We start from the raw sequence: 24,886 nt of genomic DNA on the forward strand, positions 1-24,886 counted from the left end.
TTTCAGTTAAAATGCTAAAAATGGCTTCACTTGAAGCTTGTAGAAATGAAAAACAGACTGAAAAAGACTGACTGCTTCTTACAGATTAGGATCACCAAACATGGAGTTTATTTTAAAATGTGTTCTGTGTTGACTGCAGTGGTGTTTTTCTATGTGGCCGCAGATAAAAGAAATTCACAAGAAATCAGAGGCAGTGATACAATCTGAACGGCATTCATTAGCTGTCTTTTCTTCATGGCTAGACTAAGGCCTTACTGTACGTTTTGATAAACAGACAATTGTTGTGGAGAGCAGACAGGAAGAAACAAGGGAATCATAGACTTCCTGTATGAGGTCATTATAATGCCATGGGAGCCAGCGTTGAGGAGATAGGGGCAGGCCTGTTTTGTCAAGCGCTTTTCCTTCTGCTCAACAATACCTCTGCGGCACCGAGGGCCTTGTAAAGTTAATGACCTGCCTCTCTGAGGAGAAGTGACCTCACATTTTAATCTCGAGCAAAGAGTTGTTTAGAGGCTGTGTCATGTGCGGTCTTGATGTTTTATTGATTCAAAAGACGGGTTACTGTAGAGTCTATTATTCATGGCCAGTCATAGTAAATTTTCTGGGAAATTGTGCTTTGATGTGATGTTATAATGACTTATTTGTGTGCTTAACTGTTATTTGACATTCGGCAGAGTACACAAGAGCAACACTGTGAAAAGTAACGTTCTGCCATTTATCAGTTGTGTGACTCATTTAGGATCAGTCTGAGGAGTGGAAGAACCTAAGTTGATTTATTAGTCCATTCAGTTGTTGTGACTTGGGTGGGTCACTGACTTCCACACAGGGTTCCTTGCAGAAAACAAACATGTACTTTCCAACACTTTTTGACTTTGGCCACCTGGTCTGCAGTTCTCACTCCATACAGATGTTGCCAGAAAAGGCAGCTCGGCAGGACAAAGCCTCATGCAGGCTCAAGACTCCAGGCACTTGCCAAGAGAAACTTCTGCTCTGCATAACATGACATTGGAGAACAAAGGGCTGTTCTTGATGTGTCTGAGGCTCCGTATTACTCTAAGTCAGGGAAGAAAAATGCCCTCCTGATCAGGAGAAACAAGACTGCGACTACCACTTTGTTGAGAGCATCGTTACACAGCAGATATTAAATCATTTATTGTCAGATTACCTGGTGGCCATGCACTTCTCATGAGTGTACTTTGTATACATGGGCAGTGTGAGTCAAGTAACACTGTGGGTATGACATATATACAGAATTAATACTTACTAAGCCAACCTCAACCATGTTATATAAAAGAGGAATCTCGTCAAACAGCTGAATGAGGTCTATAAACAGACAGAAATGGTGTGTAAAGCACATCTTTAACATTTTTGTCTCTGTTTGTGATGTAGGCAGAGGCGTGGATTAAAGGCAAGCTGCAAGACTTAAAGGATGGATGTAATATTCAGCGCTGCCCCCTGCAGGACTGGGAGGAAGCCTCACAGACGCTTCAAAGAGACCTCAAAGACTTTGAGAACACCCTAATTCAACTAAACCAGGTAACAAAATGATTCAACACGGGACTGCACTCTAACTGAAATATTAGCAGGTTGCCAGGGCAAGCATATCAGAGCAACCCACATCCAAAAATGAAATGTTTACTTTAACTTCTTTACAGGTAATGGAGATCTGAATGTAACCATTAATCACTGTCTTCGGTGTTAAAAGAGTCTGTCAGATCACATAACACATAACATAATGGTCTCGTAGGCATTTCCAGTTGACCGGAGAGAAAAGCAGAACCTCAGTTTTCCAGACGGCTCTGTCAAGCCAGTTTATACTTTCACCCTCAGGAGAAAATGTTTGGAAATGGTACATTGCTGATAATTAACCTCCCCTGACACTCCGACGGCCCAGGAAGGGCAGAAGCAGAACTAGAATATCGGGTATATCCAAGAAATTACTGGCCGTTTTCCAACATTTGCTAAGCTGGTTGGCACATAAGAAATGACTCTGACAAACCATGAGGTGCCAAATGCACTCAGCCACTGTTCTGTGTTAGTCTGGTCGCTCCATCTGTGCTACACCTCAAACCAACAATGTCTTTATATTTCTGTCCGTTTCAAAAGATGGGTGAGCAGCTGATCTGCAAGTTGAACCCCACCTCTGATCTTGTGAAGAAGCAGCTCAGCCAGCTCAGGGACCAGTGGCAGACCCTGAAGCAGATGGCTGCAAATCAGACAAGGGCCCTGGGAGGGGCCAAGAACCTGCAGGAGTTCAACAAGAAAGTGGACAAGCTGGAGGCATGGATTAAGGAGAAGGTAAAAAAAACAACAACATTCCTCTCATTTTCTGTTGCTATGCACAGAGGGAGGGATATTTTTCCCCTTTTGTCTTCCTTTTCAGAGCCAATTTTATTGAGCTATTGAGCCTTTGCAGTTTTTAATAACTTTGGTTGTTTATCAGCGATCTGTACAGTTTGGGATTTTATTTTATTGCCGACTGCGTGACGCTAACACTTTCAACTGGTTCATTCATGTTCTCCTTTTAATTTACCACCAATCTGAAAATGGAATGAAATCAGTTCTTCGAATGACTGAGTTATTTTTATGCATCTTCATTTAAATTTCACAGAGATTATACTCCTGAGCCCTTTTCCATATTTCTGATGTTCACAAGCTCTTTGAATACTCCCCACCTTTTCCAATTTATCTAAACAGATAAGCCATCATGCTCTCTTACTGCAACAATTAACACCAAAAACAGTTGGCCCAGAGGAAAATATGAGCAGACAGCTCTAATCAACAGTTGTCTAGATAATTGGCACAAAAAACAGCCCTTGCTAATACAGGAAATTAGCTCAGTATCCTGAAGACAGCTCTTGTTTGTGTATATTCTCCGGTGTAAAACATCTGCCTGTCATTATCAAAAAGCAATCTAGTGCCTATGTTTATCTCTCTGTTCATGTCCATGTCTGGCACAAGGGAACTGGTGATTGATAATGGACTTGTGGGGAACGTAATGGAGGATGTTGCTTATGAAGTCTATAAAACATCCCTCCCCGGAGGAGACGGCATTCTCCATTTACCTCCACTCATCCTTTCCTCTGTGCATTAGTATCAAGTTCAAAGTTCCACTCCTAACGCTGAAGGCTACTTCTGTTCAGCATCTAGCTTGGTAGCAGGGCTAATGTGGTCTAATCCTGGTGCCTCTGAAAAGAAATAATGGTTGGGTTCCTAACAAATGGGGGCTATAAACACTGACTTTTATGTGTGCCAGCAGGAAGAGGAGCAGTCTCTGGTGAATGTCCTGGGGGAAAGTGTTGACAAAATGCAGCTGACCAGGAGAATTTTAGATCTGAAACAGGTGAGCATTGTAAAGGAACAAGCAGAAGGACTATTAATAATTAACAGAACGTTGATCAGAAACATTATACATGCTCAAAAAACATTCATGAGGTAAAAATATACACATTCCCATATGTTAATAGTTTATATAACAATTTTGTAGGGGTTTCACAGTCAGTTATCTAGGGGTGACTGTAATTTGTCTCCCAGGGTGCATGGTAAAGACAGCTGAGGTCATTGTTGGATTGTGTTCCCCTGTTTCGCTGCAGGATGAGCAGCTCTACAGAAACCTCCACGAGGAGATCAACCACTTGGCCCTGAAACTGGAGAAACAAGGGAAGACAGATGGCAAAAACATCTCCAGCCGGAGGAAACACATCAATAAAATGTACACGTTGTCCCTTAAGCTGAACTGATGTGCTGCATGAAACATCTTCAATATAGAGATAAATAAAATTTTAAATGAATTGACTGAATTTATGTGTACGGTCATCTGCTGTGTGTAGGTGGCTAAAGGTCCAGTCTCATCTGAAAAACTACCATGAAAATCTTCAGCTGGCACTGGAGGTGTCCTCGTTCTACCAACAGGCTGATAATACGTTGTTTGCTATCAATAACATGGTACAATTTCCCAGGCAGCTTAATTGTTTCTTTTCTACTTAGATCTGTGGTTCACATTTTCCCATATTTACTGATACATGTCTTCCCTTTCAGAGGAAAAGCATATCTGCAACCAAAGAGCTGGACAGCTTCGGAGATAGAGAAATACGTGACATCGCCAGCCAAATCATGGTAGGGAACATCTCTTCACTTAAAGCAGCGCTGTTCGATCAGATCCTGAAAGTGTGTTGCAGAAGGCTTCTCTACCTAACCTACAGGCCTGTGTGTGGTAGATGTTAGATGTGAGCGTGTCCCAGCTGTCAAATCTCCATCCCGCCCTGGCTGCCGGCGTCACACAGAAGCAGAGTGAGGTGAAGGACTGCTGGGCGCTTCTTCAGAAGGTTTTCAGGTAAGACAGCAGGCCAAGGATAGCGCCGACAACTCTGGTGGCCCTGTGAACACATGCGCCATTTCACCCAGTAATTGGTCCTCCACAGGTTTCCACTGAGCTGGAACTGTGTTTTTCTGTTATTACTCTTCTGGTACCCTACATTAAAAGTCTGAGCTGGCAAAAACCTAGAAGACGTTTTCCAAACGAAAATGAGCTTTGTATAAAGATGTTTCTCCCTCTCTTGATTAGGCTTGTTTAATTTAGGGTTGAATCAGTGAAAAATTATAAGCAAATTGAAGGGCCGGTCTGTCTGGATGTCTGGAGACCAACTACCACACAGAGCATCACTCACCACCCACTTTTTGGTTTATAATATCTAGTTTTCTGCACTGCGTTGGATTTTGGCCACGTGTTTGATTACTATAGGTGAATAATGTCTTGGCTTACAGAGTCAATTTGGCAACATACGTTCTCTTCTCGCTATTAAAATCTTTCCGTCACCTGGAGTAGCCTGCAGAATCTAAGATAAAACATGTTTACAAGAATATTTTGTAATTTTTATGGCCTTTAGTAAAACAAATTTATTGTAGCTTTAATAGCCTACAGTAAGAATCCAGACCTTTACATCATTCGTCTTTTTTTAGGCTATCAGAAGCAATATCTACTTAATGGGTACAGCCACATTTCAACGCTGTGGTACCAAACTGCAAGAATTTCTACACTGATTGTGCACTGTGGTCCATATGGAATTATTGACATTGGTTACAGCCTTACAGCATGTATAGTAAAAAATTTCATATTCTTTGCAATTATGTCCAAAACATAATGACCATCTTATGGAAAACATTATTACATTTTATGGATATCAGCTCATTTGATTCTTTGACATGTATTTCTTGTATAATTGGAAACTTTGAGGTTTTAGAGAAAATGTCAGGTAGTCATCAATCTTTGTAACATTATTTTGGAAAGTACTGTATGAATGAGATTTTTATTATTTAAAAACCATTATTATTTTAAAAACCATTAGGATCCATCATCTGGGGACCATGAATATCCATGCTGGCGAGTAGTTTTCTTAGTGTTGGACTGACGAAACATTGCAATCATTTTACTCTATCTGGGCAGAAAAGATTGAACATTTTCCATTTTCATAATACAGTCAGGAGTAGCTCACAGTTCTGACATCCATCTCTAACATCTCCAGCTTTCCAAATATTTCTCAGGCTGAGAGCCTCTCATGTCGGCGGGCTATCTTTAGATCCAAATATTACATCATCTCTTCTGTCTTATCAGCTGCGTTTCATGGCTATTTAAACCAAAAACACAAACACTGGTAGAAAACTTCAGAGCCATAATTGGAGTTCATCGCGGGGCTCTGAAACTCTGCTGTCTGCACCACAGTAACCTCCTGCTCTGCTCTCACCCTGCAGGAGTGACAGGACCACACTCTCTCCCACTGGCTCCACTTTCACCAGGGAAGATGCTGACCCCCTGACATTAGCCCGAGAACCCCAGTGCAATGTGGGAACAGAGACACAAAGGATCATGGGAAAGGAGGTGAAGGAGGAGCAGAATCGACTGAAAGGCTGCGTGGTAAGTAGCTTCGGTATGTCATTCTATTACTGGAGAAACCGCACTGTGGCTCCCGACTGGGAGAGAACAACACCATCAGTGCTGGCAGAAGATGAGCTCAGCCTCTTCCAGTCCTACGACTTCTGTGGCTGCAGAAAGTGACGCACTTTGTCCTCTGGTTTGGAAAATGCCTGATTTACAATATAAGCAGGTTTTTCCTAAATAACAGTATTTTGGGAGTCTGTCAGATGTGCTGTAGAGCAGTGGCTTCTGGTCTTGGCACCCAATGTTTTGCTGGTTTTCCATCCTACCAGCTAGTTAGTTACACTTAATAACATCCCAGTTGTGAGGAAGCCCTTGATAAGATGGTTAGGAGGAATGCCAGCTTTAAAACTGAATCACCAGTGTTGCAGAGAACAGAGAGAGAGAACAAATATGAAACATTGCTCCTGCCAGTTTTCTCTATCTCCGGACAAGAACCTCACTCTGCTAATATTATGAATATTGCCCTGTAGTCACAGGAAGAGCTTTTAGAGGTGTTATTTACCCTGGCACAAGAATTCCATAAGTTTCCATGAAAAATGTCAAGCCGTGACTGTACAACATGGTTGAACGGTGGGCCAGAGCAAATAAGCCTTTCTCTCCAACCCAAAATTTCACTTTATGGTAGAATAATATCTTGGCTTTCAACTCCTCTAACAAAAGTACACAGTCATTGGATTAAAACTGTATTACTAGATGGTCTGTGGGTCAGTCCAGGGTGAGTGGATAATCTGCGCAGCATGTGGATTCGTCAGACACGACATTCCTCATCTTGGAGGCGTACCAGCACTTTATTGAACACGTGGGTGCTCCTATAGTAACCCCTCTGCCCATAAACCTACAAGGAAATACTGTTAGCATCTTTTGGAATAGGAGGTCTCCAGAAACTTAAGTGTGTGGTATGTTAAAAACCAGTAATTATGTATATATTTAGTCTTTTAAGTTAGCACATTAAATGTCTTTACAATCCGTAAGTGAATGCACAGTGGCTATTTGTGCTCAGCCCAGAGGAATCCCACAATGCAATGCTCCTCTCCTCTGGTTGACCCTGAGCTCTTGTGAAGTCCCTAGTGAGCCTTTGGCCTCGTTTTGTGCGAAAGTGCCCATAAGCTTGAGGAGTGAGAACTTCACTCTTTCCATTCTGGTTCCATTTATTTCCCTGCTCATGTTTTCAGGCTCTTACTGGCCCTGTGGCCCCTGACACCTGTGACAGGGGTCCATCAGGCCAGTGAGCCAGGCTCAATTGCTTCTATCAACCGTCGCCGAGCTCATTGGCATGGCTGTCCTGAGCCCTTTCAATGCAGTTAGTGGCCTTTATTGGACTGGGAGCTGGGAGTTACCTGGGTGCACTGCCTATGGGAGCCCCACTCGTTAATCTTTATGGAAGGATTAATAAGACACTCCGAACAAAACCCTGGAGGCCAAAAGCCAAACTCAGCACCAGGCACAACCAGCAGTTGAACAGTAAAAGTAATTTGTCACATAGTTTCGCCGCGCTTTAACTCCAGCTCCCGGGTGTGCTGAATTGATTACAGTATTTTTAAGGGTACAAGATGCAGCTGCACAGGTCTGTGGACTTTCAGTGTATCTGCAGGAACGTGCACGCTAGCATACACACTTGTGGTCTCTCTCTCTCTGGTGCAATCTTACTCAGCTGATTAAAGGTAATTTCAATGGTTGTAGTGTCTGTATGTGTATGGGTACATGCTTTATAATCTATATGTCCATGTCTGTGTTAGCAGTGGTATGGCCTCATGTTGCTGGAGGTAAACATGGCTATCTGTTTTTCTGGCTAATTGTAGCCAGATGCTGGGGCTGCAGACCAGATGGGTTTGGTGCTAAGTGATAGTTCTTGGCTGACATCACCTCATAGCACATTGCAGAAAGACACAGAGGAAGAAGAGATCGGTAGAAGATAAGTACCCAGACAGGGAGAAGTATGCTGAAATAGGAGTTGATTGGATGATGCCTAAAAATACAGAATACTATTAAATATGACATAGCAAATCATTAAAAGGCAATTTTTTGCCATGGCCAACATAATCTTTCTTTCATATGGCATATAGTGGGATGTTGAGTGCACCAGAGGAGTTGGTTACAGTGGAAGTCTCTGTGAAGGATGAAGGACAGAAGCAAATATCTGGGGAGGAGACGTCAGTGATGGTTATCAACCCTGTCAAATGAATCACAGTAGTTTGTTAGTTCTGCAGCTTTAGCACATAAATGGGCTGATAATGTGCTTCTATGAAACTCAGGCTGGACTATAAAATGACTGGCATGTAAGTAAATGATGTTAGACCCCTTCAATTTACTGCATCTCTCGCATAATTTTGGAGGCGACACTTTTCTCCAACTCTCTGACTCACTTCTTCTATAAGCCGAGTCAGAAAATAACGTGGTTAAATTAAAGCTTCTCCATAAAACACTATTATTAATGGCTGTTTTGTGCTATTTGGCTGTCATGTAGATTCAGCATTTCTGATTTTTTAACGTGAAAGCATTGACAGATGCGTATTTGCCTTGCTGATTGTTGCAGAGACCTCACTTGTGTCAGCACTGTTTTTACTGGCATATGTAAAAGACATTATGTTATATAGAAAAATTAACACAGCATGGTCTGCATTATTCATACAGTTAGAGAGAGAAATCTCAGCATAGGAGAATGTTTTACTAAATTCACAGTTAATTTAATTATTTCATATTTATGCCAACCAGTTTTGGTAAGCAAAGCAAATAAAACCTTCTTTATTGAGCACTTTTTAAAACCTCAGTTTGTGCCTTACAGTTTTAAATTATACAGTTAGAAACAGCATAGATACATACCACAAAAGCAATGAAAACAATGATGAAATGAAATGAAAACAATATTTGAATAAATGGTTCTAAGCATTGTACATGCATTCTTGCAGTGGTTCTGTTGGATCCTGTTGCAGTACAATGTTTGAGACAGCCTTTTGCAGTGGACTGTGGTTGGTAAATAGACAAACTATCAGGATATCCCACTGTGTTCTCTGTAATAGTCCAGATACACACGGCTCTCATTGGAATCCCTGCAGCAGAGTCCTTTGGCCAACCTTTAAAGTACTCAGATGGTTGTAAAAGAGGCTTAGTGGCTGTTGACGTCTTTAATATATTTCTGCACATAGACAAGGTCTATAGCTCTGGCATTGACCTTACTAAAAACTCCACTGCATAGTTCTAAACAGAGTTGGCGTGGACGGCCATGGAAATCAGTATCTAAGGCTGAAAAAACACTGCTGCTATTTAATGAGAGTTGGGGATAGGGGATTTTAAAAAAAGGCTCATATTTCCAACTGCAATGGTTCATTTTAGTCATCAGAGTGGTATAGCACATGTTGGCAACCTTGTTAGACTTAATGTGTTCATTCATAAAGCAATTATAATTTATTTAAACTTTTGCTGCCATCTTTAGTATTTTTATTACAGACTTTGATGCTGTCACACAGAAATAGCTTGTATCTTTAGTCTGGTCTGGGTAATTTCACTGAGAATAGCCAGCCTTTGTAAGAAGGTATGCTTTGTGTCATTTAAAGGAGAGACTTTACTCTGGGCAGCTATCCATGTTGTCCGGCCTCCAGCCACATTGTAACATTCACATTAGCAATGAGCTAGAGCAACGCCTCATTGTCTAGTGACTGCTCAGTGCATAAAATCCTCCATTTGAGATGTTTATGCATCCAGTCAACATTTATTCGGTGGATGGCTGACAGGAAAAGCAAAACATTACTCACATGTCATGTTGCCGATCTTTTGGATTTTCCTACAGAGACTTTTACTTTTTTGTCCACAGAGTACAGTTGAATGTGGGATTGGTAGGAGAACACAGAGCCACCAAAGCCAGGAGCAGCAATCAGTGAACCACACCTCTTCGCCCATGGGAGACGGCCCTGTTTGCGCAAATGATGTCATCGTCAGATATCAGTTGAAGGGGGAAAGGTGACATTTCATCCTGGCTTCCCCCTCTCTCTCTCTTTTTCTCTGTGACTTACATAATGAAAGGTCTTTATGTAAGTCATAATTGGAGTCACATGTCTGTGTTTTCTTTCAGCAGGAAGCCCAGAGCAGAGCCCAAGCTTGCCACCGCCCCGCGAGGCCACCCACAGCTCCACACACAGCTCCAGAAGTTCACCGTGTCTGCTGACAAGGTGACTCGATCCCCGCCAGGCACACAATCACCTTTCCAGAGTGTCCCTACACTCTACAGAACACATGCTGAAATAAAAAGGGTTCATCTTCAAAATCCTGTGTCCTCAACCTCAGAATTCATTGCTATGAATTGTCAAGTCAGCACTGTAGTTTTTTTGTACTATTACACCCTTTCCTTATAACCAGCCACAGACATTATGTCACATTTTTAAATGAGATGAAGTTGTCATGCATTCAAGTGTGACTGTATACTGACTAGTGTGCTACTGTTCTTTCTTTTTTTTTTTCATCACAAATGTTGGGTGGGTTTAAAGGTCGAGTGAGAAACATCACCTGGATCCTGATCACTGTGCTTCCTATGTCTTTCTGCATTAAGATATTCCTCTTTAAAACTATATTTTAACCCTGTTTGCTCTCCTTTCCATCACAGACTTTGTCCTGGCTGAAGGACAATGTGTCCATGGCCACACAGGTGTGTTCAGTAGTCAGCTTTGAGGGGCTGGAGGCAGCCAGGAGGTGTCAACACGCTCTGGAACAAGAAATCCTCACCAACAGGGCCAGGATAGAGGTGGTCAAAAGAGTAAGCCAAGGCACACTGTCACATTCACAGTTTCTCTTAAAACATAAGCACAGGATGAATGCCTTGAATGAAAATATCCCCAACATTTTTAAAACTGGGCACCGTGACAGGCCTGGTTTGTGTATTCATGTAACGAGCTGATATTTCATCTGAGACAAGCTTCAGATTAAGTCTATATTTCGCAACATAAATAGTCCATAGTCGTCACGTGCTCTCATCAGCTTAACGCTTTTTCCTCAGGAGGGCCGCGGGCTGGTCCGTGCACAGCACCCGGGCAGTGCCAAGATCGAGGAGTTCCTTGGCCAGCTGGAGGTCCTTTGGGAAGAGCTGCGGAGGAGGCACCAGAGGAACGCCGTGTTTCTGCAGGCCTCAGAGGAGCTGGGTTTTAGGGTAAGATTCATAAAATATCTCACAGCAGGCACTCCTCTTGAGTCATACAAAGGCAAGTTACTTACCTCTGAAGTTATTGGGGAAATTTATGGTTATGACGGATGATTCTGGATCAGTTCTACCATTGTGAGAAGCTTTATGTTGGCCAAGAGCCTGGGCTGTTCACATACACTCATGGTTAGAAGCTCATTTACTTTCATCTTTACCACCTTAATTGGCATAGTGTGCAAGGTATATCCCCAGAAATTTATGAAGGCTAATCCAAGGGATATAAATTGCGCTGCCATATAATTCGATTATGGGATGGAAAGAGGCTGCAAATCCACCCAGATTGATGACTTAGTTGGAAAGCGTGAGTCTTTTATTGCAAAAGATGTAGGTCAGAGCATGGTCTGCTTCCATGAGGTAAACCTATTATTGTCTTCTTTGTACAGTACATCACCTCTAGTTGTTTTCACTGCACGCTAAATCACTTACAAAACCTATACATCATTAGCCTCTTTGCTTCTTTATTGTATAGGTTGTAAAAGTTCTCCAGGCCCTGGGTAGCCTCGAGGCCTGGCTGGAGTCCGTGGAGCTTTCCATGAAGGAATCTGCTCTAGCCGGTGACCCTGAAACAATGAGCATGGCTGAGAGGGAGAGCTGTCTGCTGGAGAAAGAGGTAGCAGAACGCAGCCTGGAGCTCAGCGCCCTGAGGCAGGAGGTGGACCGCCTCCACGGCCACAGTCACCCGCACACACGAGGCCTGCCAGCGCGCATGGAGGAGGTGGAAAGAAAGTGAGTTTTTCAGAGGAGGAAAGGGAGAGGTCAGGGGTATCCCCTGATGTCTATCATCATGGAAGACTGGTGTTATGGATCTGAACAATCAGACCCGGGTGGTTTCACTGTGGTCAGGAAATAAAGTAAGAATTTTGTCAGTGTTTCCAAGAGGTCGCAGGTTTCTGCTTGCCATGTCTGCTATTCAACATGGAAGAGTTTATTCATAAAAATTCCCAGTTCTTCTTTAAGACAAACAATTTAACCCCATAAACCACAAAAAAAATATATCCATAGATCTCATAAGTTGCCTTTCTTCTCCAAGTTGGCAAAACATACTCTCCATGTGCGCATTCGTTGCAATGCTCGAGTTTATTCATTAGTGATTCATGCTGCACTTAGCGAGGTCTACCCCGCAGTCCTGACATGCACTTCACCCACAGCTTGTCAGAGTGTGTCAGAGTCACCTATTCCATGTTTGCAAGATGACGCCTCTCTTGCTGGTTGGCCCTCGAAAGACTCTCAGTAAGACCTTATGGTGTTGGCCGCTTCACTGGACGTACCTATGTCAACAAACACAAGTTCAGACTCTGTAAAGAACACAGAGTTGACCAAAGAAAATAAAGAAACGGAAAGGGCTCAGTTTAAGTGTTTCCAGGGTGGGGGTGTTAGATGGGGGCAGGGATGGACACTTCTGCAGTCTGAGGAAACATTGATGCAGGTAGAGACTCTCACTAAACAGCTGTAAAACAGTTGGGATGATGTCATTATTTAGCGCTACATACAAGCAACTTAAGGCTCATTTATTCTGGAAAAAATACCCTTTGAAATGCTCCCCTTACCATCTCAAATGTAAACTCTGCACGGATTGGGTACCTTCATGCCCTGAAGTATGGGATATGTTTACGTGACACATGATATATGATTACATGAAGATTACATAATCTCAGTCTCAGTAATGTGGTTCTGCTGAAGGATGCAGATATGTATATGCGGATGTGGATTACAGTTAAGGTTCCTGCTCGTGTGTGTGTTTGTTTTCCAGGTACCATTGTGTACAAAGTGCCCTGACCCAGCAAAACTCAGAGCTGCAGGACACACGTATGCTGACTGAGTTCCTGGAGCGTGTGGAGCTGGAGGAGAGCCAGGAGCTCAGTGGCAGTCAGTACAGCCTGGGCCAGGTGAGAAGCATCCAAAAGTGGCATTTAAAGGGTAATTTCACCCAAATAAAAAAAAAAAATCCAGTGCAATGAAGGTGAATTGAGTTGAATGTACGATGCTCAAAGTATTAGAAAATTATATTCTTAAAATTCAGCAACATTGTGTCTTTGCATAAGCACTTTTTTCCATGCTAAATAATCCACCAACCTTTAGAAATCTCAGTGATGAATGTCTCAAAGCCTAAACACACAAATACACAAACTCTCTGCATGGCTAGGTACCACCAGGGGAAAATGAGAATATCTTATGTAAAGAGATCTTTTTCAATGATACTGGACCCCGTCTGATAACAACTCTCTCTCTCTGTATCTAACAGCCTCTTCACAGTGAGATTTCCTCAGCACCTACATTGCTGGGACTCCAAAGCAGTGGCGGTGGTGACCCCCTGATAGAAAGCATGGGGGACCCAGTGGAGGAGCTACGAGAGGCTGTAGAGATGCTGAATGACACTGTTCGGGAAAGAGGCCGTTCGCAGAGCCACGACCAGGCCATCCATGAGCTGCTGAGCAAGGTAAGGAAATGGAAGTTTATATTGACCTCTCCATAGGCAGCGGGTGTACATGGCTTGATAGCTTGAGTTCATTAGACGGTTGCCGCAATGTTTGTTACGTTATAAGGATCTTAGATGATGCTTAATGGTGTTTAAGTCCCCTCCACTTCTGTCACAAACAGCTGCACAAACCAATAGAGCCACATCTGGTTTCCTTTTGTCTGTGGCTGTGTACTTTAATAGGCCCCAAACGAGCCGCCACCACTCCTCGCATGAGTGTTTTTGCGTTAATTCGATTTATTCTTGGTAAAAAAAGCACATGTCAAAATAGCACATACACACACACACTGAGGGGACTCCATGACACCATTTTAAACACTAATTTGCAATGTGGCTCTCATTGGAAAACAAATAATACACAGTGAAGTGTAATGATTTAATGACATCCTACGAGTGCTCATGATGACTTTGTGCCTCTCCAGCATGCCAGCCTGGCTGTGCGTGTGGAGGAGTGCTTGTGCTGCAGCAAGGAGCTGAGCCTGGACATCCTGGAGAAAGAGACAGACATGGCCATCCAATGCGAGCCAGACCGCTGTGGCCTAGAGGCTCTGCAGGAGAAGCAGGACCACCTGGAGGTGAGAGGAAGATCCCGGCACACGCTGCAATAATGGTGTAAACATTTAAAATGATTCACTGGTGCCAATGTGATCCAGTTTTTCATCCCATTGACTTTTGGATGCTTGGTGTCATAAAAAGGGGGAAGCCCCCCTCTCTTTCCCGCACTCGCCTCCAACACATTGTTCCACAGTCTGTTTCCTGTTGTGCCAGATTTTCTCACATCTAAAAAAGGGCCAGCCCACCCCACTTTGTGCTGTGTTTAATTTATTATATAAACTGCACCTCGCAATCACACACATACACACATAGAGCGTGCAAACGTTTATTATTCAGACAGGATATTTATTTATGCTTGTGTGACTCATTGTTCTGTTAGCTCTCAAAGTGTGTGTGTTTGTGAGTAAATCTGGTGGGACGTGTATATACGCCTGGGGGTCATGGAGTTGGAGATGTGAAGTTGGGGATGGTAAAGTTCTGAATGTGAGTCATTTTTGGGCAGTGTTATGTTTATCACACGCACACACAGCTGTCTGGACTTGATAGCGTTGAAGAGCAGAAATGACCTAATCTCCCAAACTGAAATAACTGTGCCGTCAGCAGACAGGCATCCACAACTCAGTGTTCTTGAGGCTTACTGTAGCTGAGAAATGTTATGAAGTATAACTTCCAGAGAACCCTCGACGCTATTAATTACTGCCTCGTCAAAAAGAGAAAAAAAGTGGTCAAGCTTGCTCGCTTGCTATAGCGTGGCAGTCCATATGTAGACCATATGGGTGTCTCGCTGAATAATATGCATAAAGCTTTGGGGGATGAGGTCATAGTCATACAGAGATACAATTGGTACAGGCTGTCTGACTGATACCAAGGATGATGGGAGATGATGGATTTTTATTGTTATTCTCCACAGATTGACTATGAAGTCATCAGGGAGGAGGTTAAGGAGATGGAGAACCAGGCTTCTCGGCTGGAGGAGCTGTGCCCAGAAAGAGTGCACGTACTCGGGGCAAAGATCCAGGCCACGCTGCAGGGCTGGGCCGAGCTGGGGAAGAGTGTGACAGAGAACAAATCACGTCTGCAGGAGTTTATGCAGCTCCAGGACTTCTTCAGGAGCTACCTCGCGATGATGTAAGCGGGGCGTGGGGATGTTGTGACCCCTTCTTGGGCCAGACGTTCTTTCGTAATCCTCTGTGTGAGAACATCTGCCCATTACAATATCTTTTCAAGGAAAAGAACTGGATGTTCTCGTTGTCAAGCACTGGTCCCTGGCGAAATGTATAATTTAAGATGTGCTGAGGCGGTCAGCGCAAGTTTCCTGGGCCAAGTGTGACAAGGCGATGAATGTCTGTCCTATCAGGGAGTCTGGTCATTCTCAGTTTTTTTCAAATGTATGGCTTTTCTCACAGCCCTGTTTCTTGTCTCCTTTACCACCTCCTACTACCCCACCCCTGTTTCTCCAAATAGCTCATGGACAGAAGACACCAGGTCGTGTATTTTCTCCGCTACCGCCTTGCATCTTGGGAAAGATGGCCAGAAGCCACTGGCTGCAGAGCTGGACATGCAGATTGAGCAAAAGTTTGAGGAGTTTGATGAGCTGGTGGCCACGGGGAGGAACCTTTTAGACAAAGAACACCACCTCACGCAGATGGTGAGCAGGGTTACAAGCTTGTGACTCACTGCCATCCATGAATATTTTGTTGGTTGTAGGTTTTTTTTCCACCTCTTGTACAAACCCTGAGTAATGTCTTGCAGGTAAGAGAGCGCATGGAGGAACTGAGGAGTATGCTCGGGTGGATCTTGGTGCACTGGAGAGCTCAGAAACAGCAGTGGCTTCACAAGAAGAGCAGACAGGAGCTGGCACAAGATAACATTTATTCAGAAGCTACAATGTGCTCTCCGTTAACAGAGGTAAATGAGCAGAGAGGCGTTTATTGTAGGGACAGACTTTAGTCCATTGGGAAATTCTTGAAAATCATAAAATATATTTGAGCTATAAATATGACATTTCTTGGATATATTTAAAAGAAAAATCCTAAACAAAAATACACCGGAAGTAGAACTGAAGATTTTGGCACTGTGCAGCCTAAATAATAAATCATAATAATCTAAATAAACATAATCATGAATCACAAAACTGCAACAATCAAGTGGGAAAAGCAATGCCAGCACCATGCCTAATGTATGTTTCCTGATATTGGAAATAAGTTTAACACAAACATAAGAACAATACAGATTGAATACTTATTTATGAATGTGAATATATGTTGATTTTTTTCATCTCATGGCTTTCTACATAGAGTTCAGCTCCTGAGCTAGAGGCCTATCAGTCCCATCAGTCACCAGTCGTCACCTCAGATGAAGACAAATTAAAGGCAGCAGGAGGCAGCCGACCTTCATCCCTGCCGCTCGGACAGGCTGAGCAGCAGGAGGAGAAGCAATTTGAGGATAGTTATGAGGTCATGAACAGCATCGGACCACGGGGCGGCGAGGCCACCTCCTCAGAGTCTCCCAAACCCTCTATTGTGGTCCTCAAAGAGCCCAGCAGCCCCGCTTTAGGGGGCACGGTCAACCTCATTCTTAGCTTTGGTAACACAGGGGACAGCCAGGTTGAGGTGCTTGACCCACCTGCTAGGACGGACGAGGTAGTGGACGAGACCTCTGAGCCTGTCCACAGGGTGAGAAACACACTCATCCCTTCACACTAGAAGTCACCAAACACCATTATTGGATGCCACTATTGAATGATATGTTCTTGAAAGTCAGTGCAGTAACACTCATTCTCTGTAATGACACTGCATGGGATCTCCCTCCTGGGCTATCTGCTGCTGTTCATTCCTCCCTCTCCTTTTGCCTTCATATCTTCCTTTTTCCCTGTTCTCTCCCTCAGCCCACTGTGCCTCAATCCTCTGCCTGTAAAAACTTTTGGAGGCGCTGCCAGGGGCTTTTGGAAAATACTTTGGGTAGTTTAAAGCGAAAGAGAAAGATTTATCGGCAGAGTGCAAACGAGGTAAATTGCGCTGTGTGAATTGGCGCTGCATGCTGCGTCTCAAAGTGTGCTAGGACTGCATGCTGTGTGTAGTTGTTTTCTGGGGGCAGCATGCTCTACTAACCCCTGTTACAAGGTCCAGCCAGTCTGCAGCTTCCCCCGTGTTATTGCCATGTCTGTAAGCCAGGCGTAAGAGTAAAGGGGAACAATGTAAGCGCTATCATATTTGCACTCACACTATCCCCCTGACTTTCCCTGTGGCTGTAAATTTACAGTTAATGTGAGAAAAGAGAGAAAAGACAACAAACCATTTTAATGTCAAAAGTCACAATTTCCTACTTAACTGCAGTCATAAATGCAAATCCAAAACCACATAAATTCAGCTTTTTAGGGAAGTACATTCTGTTGTGATATTTAATGAGAATGGAAAAGAGAGGTGCTATTTTAACTGTAAAATATAAACATTATGAAAGAGATACAGTGATGCATCTGATCTCCAATTAGTGAACAGGATCTGTTCTGAAATGTATTATCTTTATTTTTTAACTGTCATCAGTTTGTTACTAGTTATCATAATGTATACAATGAATTTATACCAAATTTATACCAATATGTTATTTAAGTTCTAGTAAAACTGTCTGTAAAACGTTTTTGAATTGTTTAATTTTCTTAAAATGAAAGTGGCTTGATCTGGATTCAACTGGATCACACGTTGCATTCAAGGGCATTTTATTTAAAAATAGGCTGTGAATTATCTTTGCAGTATTTATATTTGAAGGAGGCCTGTAACCCATTGTACATTCCAGCCTTAGAAACTAGGAATTATCTAAGTAAGCTTGAAGCACTAAAAGCAAATGAGTATACTGGTATTTTAGATTTTCTAGAGTGAATGTGAATCTATCTTTGCAACAATTTGTCAGTAGGGATTTTGCTCTTTCAGCTTGTCTTGTGTAAATTCAGATAAATGGTTAAATTCCCAGCAGAATAGGAGACAGTGAATCAGTATGTTTAGAATCCAACTTTCCTCCGACATTAAAACCTTTCTTTGGATCGCAACTTCTTCAATGAGCCAGGATTTAAACCTGGAAAGCACTGATGACAGAGACAGAATGGGGGTGACGAGTGGGAGAAGCACACAGTCTTCTCCCTGCTGTGGCTGTTGACAGAAGCTCTCTCTTCTCCTTCTGTCATTTCACCAAGAGCCTGATGTAAACCTGGTCTTGCTTGGCTCTCAGTGGCTGTGCCGCAATTGTGTAAAATAAGTGACCTCACCCTCACTTCCTATGAAACTTGTGCTGCAAAATGGCTCCCAGCAGGAGTACGTCCCAAACTCCAATACAGGCACAGTCATTAGACAAGGAACTGGTGCTGAACTTTCAAGAAAGGCCCCCAGACTGCACACCATGATTTATAGTCTGGGGCTTCCACAGAAACAAGAGATTAGTCACAGAGTTGAAAGGTCAAGCCATTACAGCTGCATATGACGGCATGTGCAGCCACATATGATTTTGATTAAGTCCTGCAAGTGTGCAATTGCAATCATATCAATGTTCTTTTGTCCTTTTCATCACATTTTTTTGTCTTTTGTACATTTTTTTTACACATTTGCATCGCTTTGTGAGGCTTGTACATTCCTGAATCCATTGTTTTTCTCGGATGTGTGGGATGTAGAGGAAAAGTAGCTGATTGTGTTTGTAAGTTTCATCATTCATCAAGTCATCATTCATCTGTAACACATAAAACGGCTCTTGTTCTCAAAGAGGGCTGCAGGTCTCCAGCCTGCAGCACGCATGAGTCTCTCTGGGGTTATAACCATTTGCGAAAAAGTATTTACTCTCTTAATGAGCTGTCCTAATATCCTTTTCTTTTTTTTTTAGGTAAGTACCTATTTGCATGTCAAGGATAACAACTTGGCTGTGGCCCCTGTGTATGAGAGTATCACCCTGCCCCGCCAAAAGAGCCGCTCTGCAGCCTCAGCCTCCCCTACCTTCTTGCCATCCTCCTCCACCTCACCATCATCCTCAGCATCTGCATCTCAGATGGCTAATGTTACCTTCCACCCTCTAACGGGGAGTGGCGGCAGCTCCATCTTCAGCAGCCTTAAGAGAATGGGAAAGAAGAGAAAGAGGAAGAGAGATGCTCGCAGACACACTATCCAGAAAATCATGGGGGTGGAGGAGCAAACAGAAGGAACGCCTCAGTACGCCTGCGAGACGATCACATACGACACACATACATGGCCGCTGAAGGAAGGCAGAAGGAAGAAGAGCTCACCAAAGAGCGGGGATGGAGTAGAAGCTATGGCCTATATGAAGAATCCTCTGCTGAAGGACATAGATACAGAATGCTCAGGGGAATACAGCACCATTCCATATGCCGTATCAGAGGGGCCAACCACTTTGCCTGCTGCAAATCACGTGAGAAGCCACTGCAGGTTTCTCTCTTTGGGCTCTGTACTGAGCTTCGACCTACCTAAGGACATGACTCTCATCCCCAGCATTCAGGACATCATTACCATCGCCCCTCCAGAGTCCAAAAAAGGAGCTGGGACAGATCCGGACCCCCTCTCCCAGAGACACACAGCCCTGAGCTCTTTCAAACAGACTCGACCCGCTCCTCCCGCCACATGCAGTTCAGCAGATATCAGCTTTTCTGAAACGCAAACTTCGGTGGTTGTTGTGAAAGATGTGCCTGATGTGGACAAGAGCTTCCAACCACCTCATATTTCCCCAGAATTAGATGAGGATCAGACTGTACCATGTAACGACCTATCTAAAACCCAGTTTGGTCTGCATGAGGATGCAGATCAGGAGTGGGACAAAATGTCATCAGAGGATAAAACCGGTACAGCTGAAAGGGTTGGGACCAGCCAGAGTTCCCAGCTCCCTATTTATGTGAACCAAGCCCAAAGTACAGCTGATCATAAACACGGCTGCCCCAGTGTCCATACTCTTATTCGAGACTTAAATGGACACCAGTACCATAGAAGTGCAAGACCCCAGAGTGTGCATGAAGAGAGTCCTGCGACTCAGTGTCTGAACCAAGCCTCTCACATGGTGGTGAACCTGAAGTCAACAGTGAGTGTGAGTGTTCGCCAGGACTCAGTAGACTCTGGAATCTCCACCTCCAGCAGTATCAAGCTTTGCACCGATGCTCCATGTCCAGATAACCCACAGCCCAAGGGAGTGGTGGGGAGGCTCATGTCTCTTGAGGTGGGAGGTATAGACTGTACTAAAACGAGGGAGAACGCTGTAACATCATCGGGTCCATCGACAGACTCAGCAGAGTTAGAAACAGAGCCTGTCCACCTCGACCACCAGCAGTTTGAGGAAGAAGAAGAGGAACTGGAGGACATCTGGAACCAGACTACCAACTACAGACAGAGCATCTGCTCAGACATCATGTACCAGCCCAACCAGGAAGAGTCTGAGCCCTCAGACCAATCCAGAGAGCCCCGTTCCCGCTCACCTTCCCCCAAGACCCCGGCTGTGCTCTACAGAAACCTGGCCACAGCCTCAGCACCCAACCTCCTTGTGGCCGAGTTTAGACTGCCCCCCTATGTTCAGAGCTTGCTGGGTTACGACAAGGAGCAGAGTCCCAAAGGTCCCCAACCTCCACTGGCCATAGGAGACAGGAGGTCCTGGGCGGCCTTTCCTAACAGAGAACCAGCCAGCAAGGCCTCAGTGACAGTGAACGAGACAGCGTCTGATCCAATGAAGCTGCCAGATGTAGGGGACAATCAGAGATATATTTATCAATACAGGGAGGACGAGGAGGAAGAGGGTGTGGAGGAGGCAAAAATGGGGGAGGAGGTGGATGAGCACACAGGTTGTGTGAAGGTGAGGTCAGAGTTTGATATACTGTTACATCAGAACCTATGAGACTGGAGCAGCTCACCCAAATTACATACAAATAAAAAAATAAATCTAACTTTCTTACTGGTATGTAAGCATGGGGATAGTTTTGGTTTTATTTGCCCAGGTTTTGAGATTTCTTCTTCTACTATAGTATAATGGAAGCGATGGAAGTGTATTACCCAAATTAGCCAAGACGGGATGGTGGCAGAAATCCTTACAAATATCTAAAACCTGAGCAAATGAAGCCAAAACTATCAGCATGTCTAGATAACACCAGAGCAAGAGAAAGTTAGCGACTAAATGGTTTTATGTAATTTGGGTGAACTGAAACTTTAACACACCCTGCCTCATTTATTACAATTCTAATCAGTGCAATAGTAATACATTTACATGTTTATACAATATCAACAAGTATTACAATTATCATATGTTTATAATGAATACAGTCATTTTGCCCCTGTATTTGGGGTCAGTAGCTCTTATGGTGTTGATACACAACTGCATGAGCAGCTAATGTTTTGTCATCAGTGATGACTGTCAAATCTTATCATTCTGAACAGGACCAGTCAATGAGTCTACTGTCAGTTCACATGGGTTTGGATGGCGTCTGTCAGCAAAGAAAAGCCTCTCAAAGCCTGGACAACATGGAGACGCAGGAAGGATCAGTGGCCACAGGAGGGCACTGTATCACCCTGGTAAGAGTGACTGCAATCTGTTAAACTCTTTGCCTATTAGAAATATGGCTAATATAGTTTTTCTAGGAGTTTGTCTAAATGTTGGTGTTCATTTTAAACCCTCTCAGAGCGAAAAGCCTGAGCTGCAGTCTATGGAGGGAACGCTTGAGAGGAAGCACAAGCTGCAGCTAGGAGGAAAGAAGGTAAGATAGGCTCCATTCAATGTTAAAGCCAGCATGGTCAGCAAATGTAAAGGCCCACAGTCAGCAGCACACGCTCTTATCTTATTTTCACAGGCAGCCTCCCGAGGCTGGAACTCCTACCATGCTGTCCTATATCGACACACCTTGTGCTTCTACCAGGATAGAAAGGATACACTGAGGGTAAGCAGAAAAATTGCAACAAAAAGAGCCAGGGAGAACCGAACTGATAAATAATTGAACTGGTTGGTTTGAAGTCAATGATGATCAATCTGTGCTGTGCTGCAGAGCTCTGCATGTGGCCTGCCGCTGAACCTAATGGGAGCTGAGTGTTCACCTGCACCAGAGTACACCAAGAAACCCAACTGCTTTCGTCTACAGTAAGACATTCATACCCATTAAACCACAGTGATGCTGTTTTATAGATTATACACATTTAAAAGCAATGATAGATGTTTTTTGACCATTCTGGCATTTGGGATTTTAATAGTTGTCTTCTCTGGCCCTCAGGCTCCGTGATGGGTCTGAATATCTGCTGAATGCCTCCTCACGCTTTATGATGAAGAAATGGATGATGAAAATACAGGCAAACACAGGTAGACATTTTAATTTCTGAGCTAATGTGTGCTAATTCTGAACTGATGTGAAAATTATATGATTCATTTACATGTTTTTCTTCTTCCAAAAAAGGTCAGAGTGAGTCATTATCAAGTGTCCCAGTTGATCAGGACTTCCCGATTTCCATGTAAGATATGACAATTTAACATCCTCCAACTCTTGAGTATAAATACTTCTGATCCTTAACAATAACATAATAATATTTCCCTCCCACCTTCCAGAAAGCCCTCCCTCTGCCCTGGTTGTCATGGTCTTGCCAAATGCCACTGCTCCTCCCGACATGATGTCACCTCTACGTTCCCCAGGCGCAAACCGCCGGGCGCCACCCAAACCAAAGGGATTGTTGTTCTCACCAGAGAGTTCACTCACATGCCACAGAGTCATTTAAGGAGTGTGGATGAGCAGTCGACCGTCTCATCCTCAGATGGAGGCGGCTGCGGTAAGGCCTTCTGCTGTGGAGACAAAAGCTATATTTACCCGTGGAGAGTTTACTGATTGTACATCTGCTCCACATTCACACTTAACGGAAGCAACATGAGCCCCACCCTCCATTGTTGGCTACTGAATATCCCCACTGGGCTGCTGGTGGTTAGAGGATGTACTCCTTTATGGTAGTTATTGATTGAACAGGATTTGTATTAGTTTTCCCAACAATGATTTTTTTATCAACCAACTTACTTGCTTCTTTACCCTTGAGGCTACTGCTGAGTTCCAAAAGGAATCCAGGATTTAATTTACCTTAGTAGTGTCTCTGATTGCTATGATAAGTGCTCTAACCACAGAGGTGAATGGCTGTTGCAGGTGTAGTGTGTGCCACTAGGGGGAGCTAAGGTATCGCCTTACTACATATTAAACAACTGGAGTATCACAGGACTGCATAGAGGCAGCTCCTAAATGCAGTACATGTTTTACTTTTCGTTGCTCAGCTCTTCTGTTCCTCATTTCTGCATTTTAATAATTTTTTTGTCCCTCTCAAGATGATGATGAAGGCAGTTTAAAGCAGACAATGACTCACAGACTGTCTGGAGCATCCAGCATCAATACCTCCTCCTACCCTCACTCTCCTTTATCCAGCGGCCACGACTGGCTCAGCAACAAGCGTCGCTCCCACTCCTTCACATCAGGTTACTTTGCAGTATTTAACCTCTATTAACACAATGATCTATAATGTGTCTGTGAACCATAAACAGCTGTTTCTTTGTCTCCTAATGTTCTCCCTACTGTTTTTCTCTCAGCAACCTTTCAGAAGATCAAACCCATGTTGCACACCCCTGGAGGCGGAGGCCTGGAAAGAGGCTCCAACTACTGTGTGACTCTCGTAGTTGGAGACAAGTCGTCTGACAGTCGATCCGTAAGCAGAAGCTCGGATCCCCCGCTGCTGGCCTTAGCTGGATGGCAGCAGGACACATATCAGGACTCTGCTCTGAGGAGCTACGCCAGCCTGCCACGGCCACGCAACAAGTCCGTCTTCAAAAAGTTCTTCGGAAAAAGGGACCTCTGAGGGTTTTTTAAACGATTTTACCAATAAAGGGGTTTTTCAAATATTTTCTAATGTGCAGTGCACATATTTTTTGAAAAGCAAAAAAAACCCCGCTACTACTGACTATATTTATGATCGGAAGAGCTACCATGGTTTTATTTTTGATGTGTCTTATATAAATCACTTCATGGGCTGAAAAGTCTTTATAATGAGTCCATTTTCTGAGTGTTTTTTTTGTTCTTTTTCCTGTCAAGTGAAAGGAACAATACTGCGTGGGTGTGCACTGTGTAGTTGTAGATTTGATACATTGAAAAACACATTTTCTCACCAGTCTTACCAGTATTTTTTATTTCCTTTTGTCTTTTTTTGGATTGTTGTGATATTGGTTTCACGGTTGCTATAAAGTAAACCCACCTGCTCAATGGAGAAACCAACTGTAGAAAATGATAACAGTGATGACTCAGCTATGACCAAGTATTAACAATATATTGAACTCGTGACACTTACTGTACCAGATCATTACAGCTCCCCTCCTTCACATGTTCAGTGTGTGGTGCACCAAAACATTTTCTTATACTAAAATCAGCAGTTTGATACTGCTCGAGCTTGTCTGGTATTAACACTTTTTGAATACTAATTGTAGCAAAGACTATTCATAATAAAACATTAAAAACCAATGTTTTGCTTCAGTTGTGATTAATGGATGAAGATATTTATTTTTAATACAGTTGTGGTGAAAATATTATTCAACCTTTGTTGTCATCTCTGGAGGCTTTGAAAGGAAAGGGGATTAGATGAATAGAGAGAGATTAAAGGCCAGGCCAGGCTAGGAACATCTTCACATCATTAGCCTTATTTTTGCATATTAAAAACTTGCCACCATTGAACAACGGGATTCAAACAAATCCATAATCAACATT

The 24,886-nt window shown here is 43.4% G+C and overlaps 1 protein-coding gene across 4 annotated transcripts in view; it reads left to right on the forward strand.

Moving 5' to 3' along the window:
- Positions 1-24,643, forward strand: part of LOC118329054 — a 28,559-nt gene extending 3,916 nt beyond the window's left edge. Inside the window, exons 4-34 of one of the 4 annotated variants that reach the window (XM_035663004.1) lie at positions 1,390-1,536; positions 2,107-2,298; positions 3,257-3,343; positions 3,594-3,712; positions 3,831-3,945; positions 4,039-4,116; positions 4,218-4,333; positions 5,749-5,911; positions 9,744-9,889; positions 10,002-10,098; positions 10,530-10,679; positions 10,920-11,069; positions 11,590-11,846; positions 12,871-13,006; positions 13,363-13,557; positions 14,019-14,171; positions 15,062-15,279; positions 15,616-15,799; positions 15,904-16,059; positions 16,449-16,826; positions 17,039-17,158; positions 19,015-20,976; positions 21,555-21,689; positions 21,797-21,871; positions 21,965-22,051; positions 22,157-22,248; positions 22,379-22,464; positions 22,559-22,613; positions 22,708-22,925; positions 23,464-23,610; positions 23,722-24,643. In XM_035663004.1, the coding sequence (XP_035518897.1) occupies positions 1,390-1,536; positions 2,107-2,298; positions 3,257-3,343; positions 3,594-3,712; positions 3,831-3,945; positions 4,039-4,116; positions 4,218-4,333; positions 5,749-5,911; positions 9,744-9,889; positions 10,002-10,098; positions 10,530-10,679; positions 10,920-11,069; positions 11,590-11,846; positions 12,871-13,006; positions 13,363-13,557; positions 14,019-14,171; positions 15,062-15,279; positions 15,616-15,799; positions 15,904-16,059; positions 16,449-16,826; positions 17,039-17,158; positions 19,015-20,976; positions 21,555-21,689; positions 21,797-21,871; positions 21,965-22,051; positions 22,157-22,248; positions 22,379-22,464; positions 22,559-22,613; positions 22,708-22,925; positions 23,464-23,610; positions 23,722-23,987 (6,480 nt within the window). In that variant the 3' untranslated portion in view covers positions 23,988-24,643. The remainder of the gene's footprint in view (positions 1-1,389; positions 1,537-2,106; positions 2,299-3,256; positions 3,344-3,593; positions 3,713-3,830; positions 3,946-4,038; positions 4,117-4,217; positions 4,334-5,748; positions 5,912-9,743; positions 9,890-10,001; positions 10,099-10,529; positions 10,680-10,919; positions 11,070-11,589; positions 11,847-12,870; positions 13,007-13,362; positions 13,558-14,018; positions 14,172-15,061; positions 15,280-15,615; positions 15,800-15,903; positions 16,060-16,448; positions 16,827-17,038; positions 17,159-19,014; positions 20,977-21,554; positions 21,690-21,796; positions 21,872-21,964; positions 22,052-22,156; positions 22,249-22,378; positions 22,465-22,558; positions 22,614-22,707; positions 22,926-23,463; positions 23,611-23,721) is intronic. The other 3 variants (XM_035663006.1, XM_035663005.1, XM_035663008.1) reach the window with 3 other exon arrangements.
- Positions 24,644-24,886: the final 243 nt, after the last annotated feature.

Source organism: Morone saxatilis, unplaced genomic scaffold (genome assembly GCF_004916995.1).
Source record: "Morone saxatilis isolate NCDOM2014 unplaced genomic scaffold, NCSU_SB_2.0 Contig19, whole genome shotgun sequence".
NCBI classification, from domain to species: Eukaryota; Metazoa; Chordata; class Actinopteri; family Moronidae; genus Morone; species Morone saxatilis.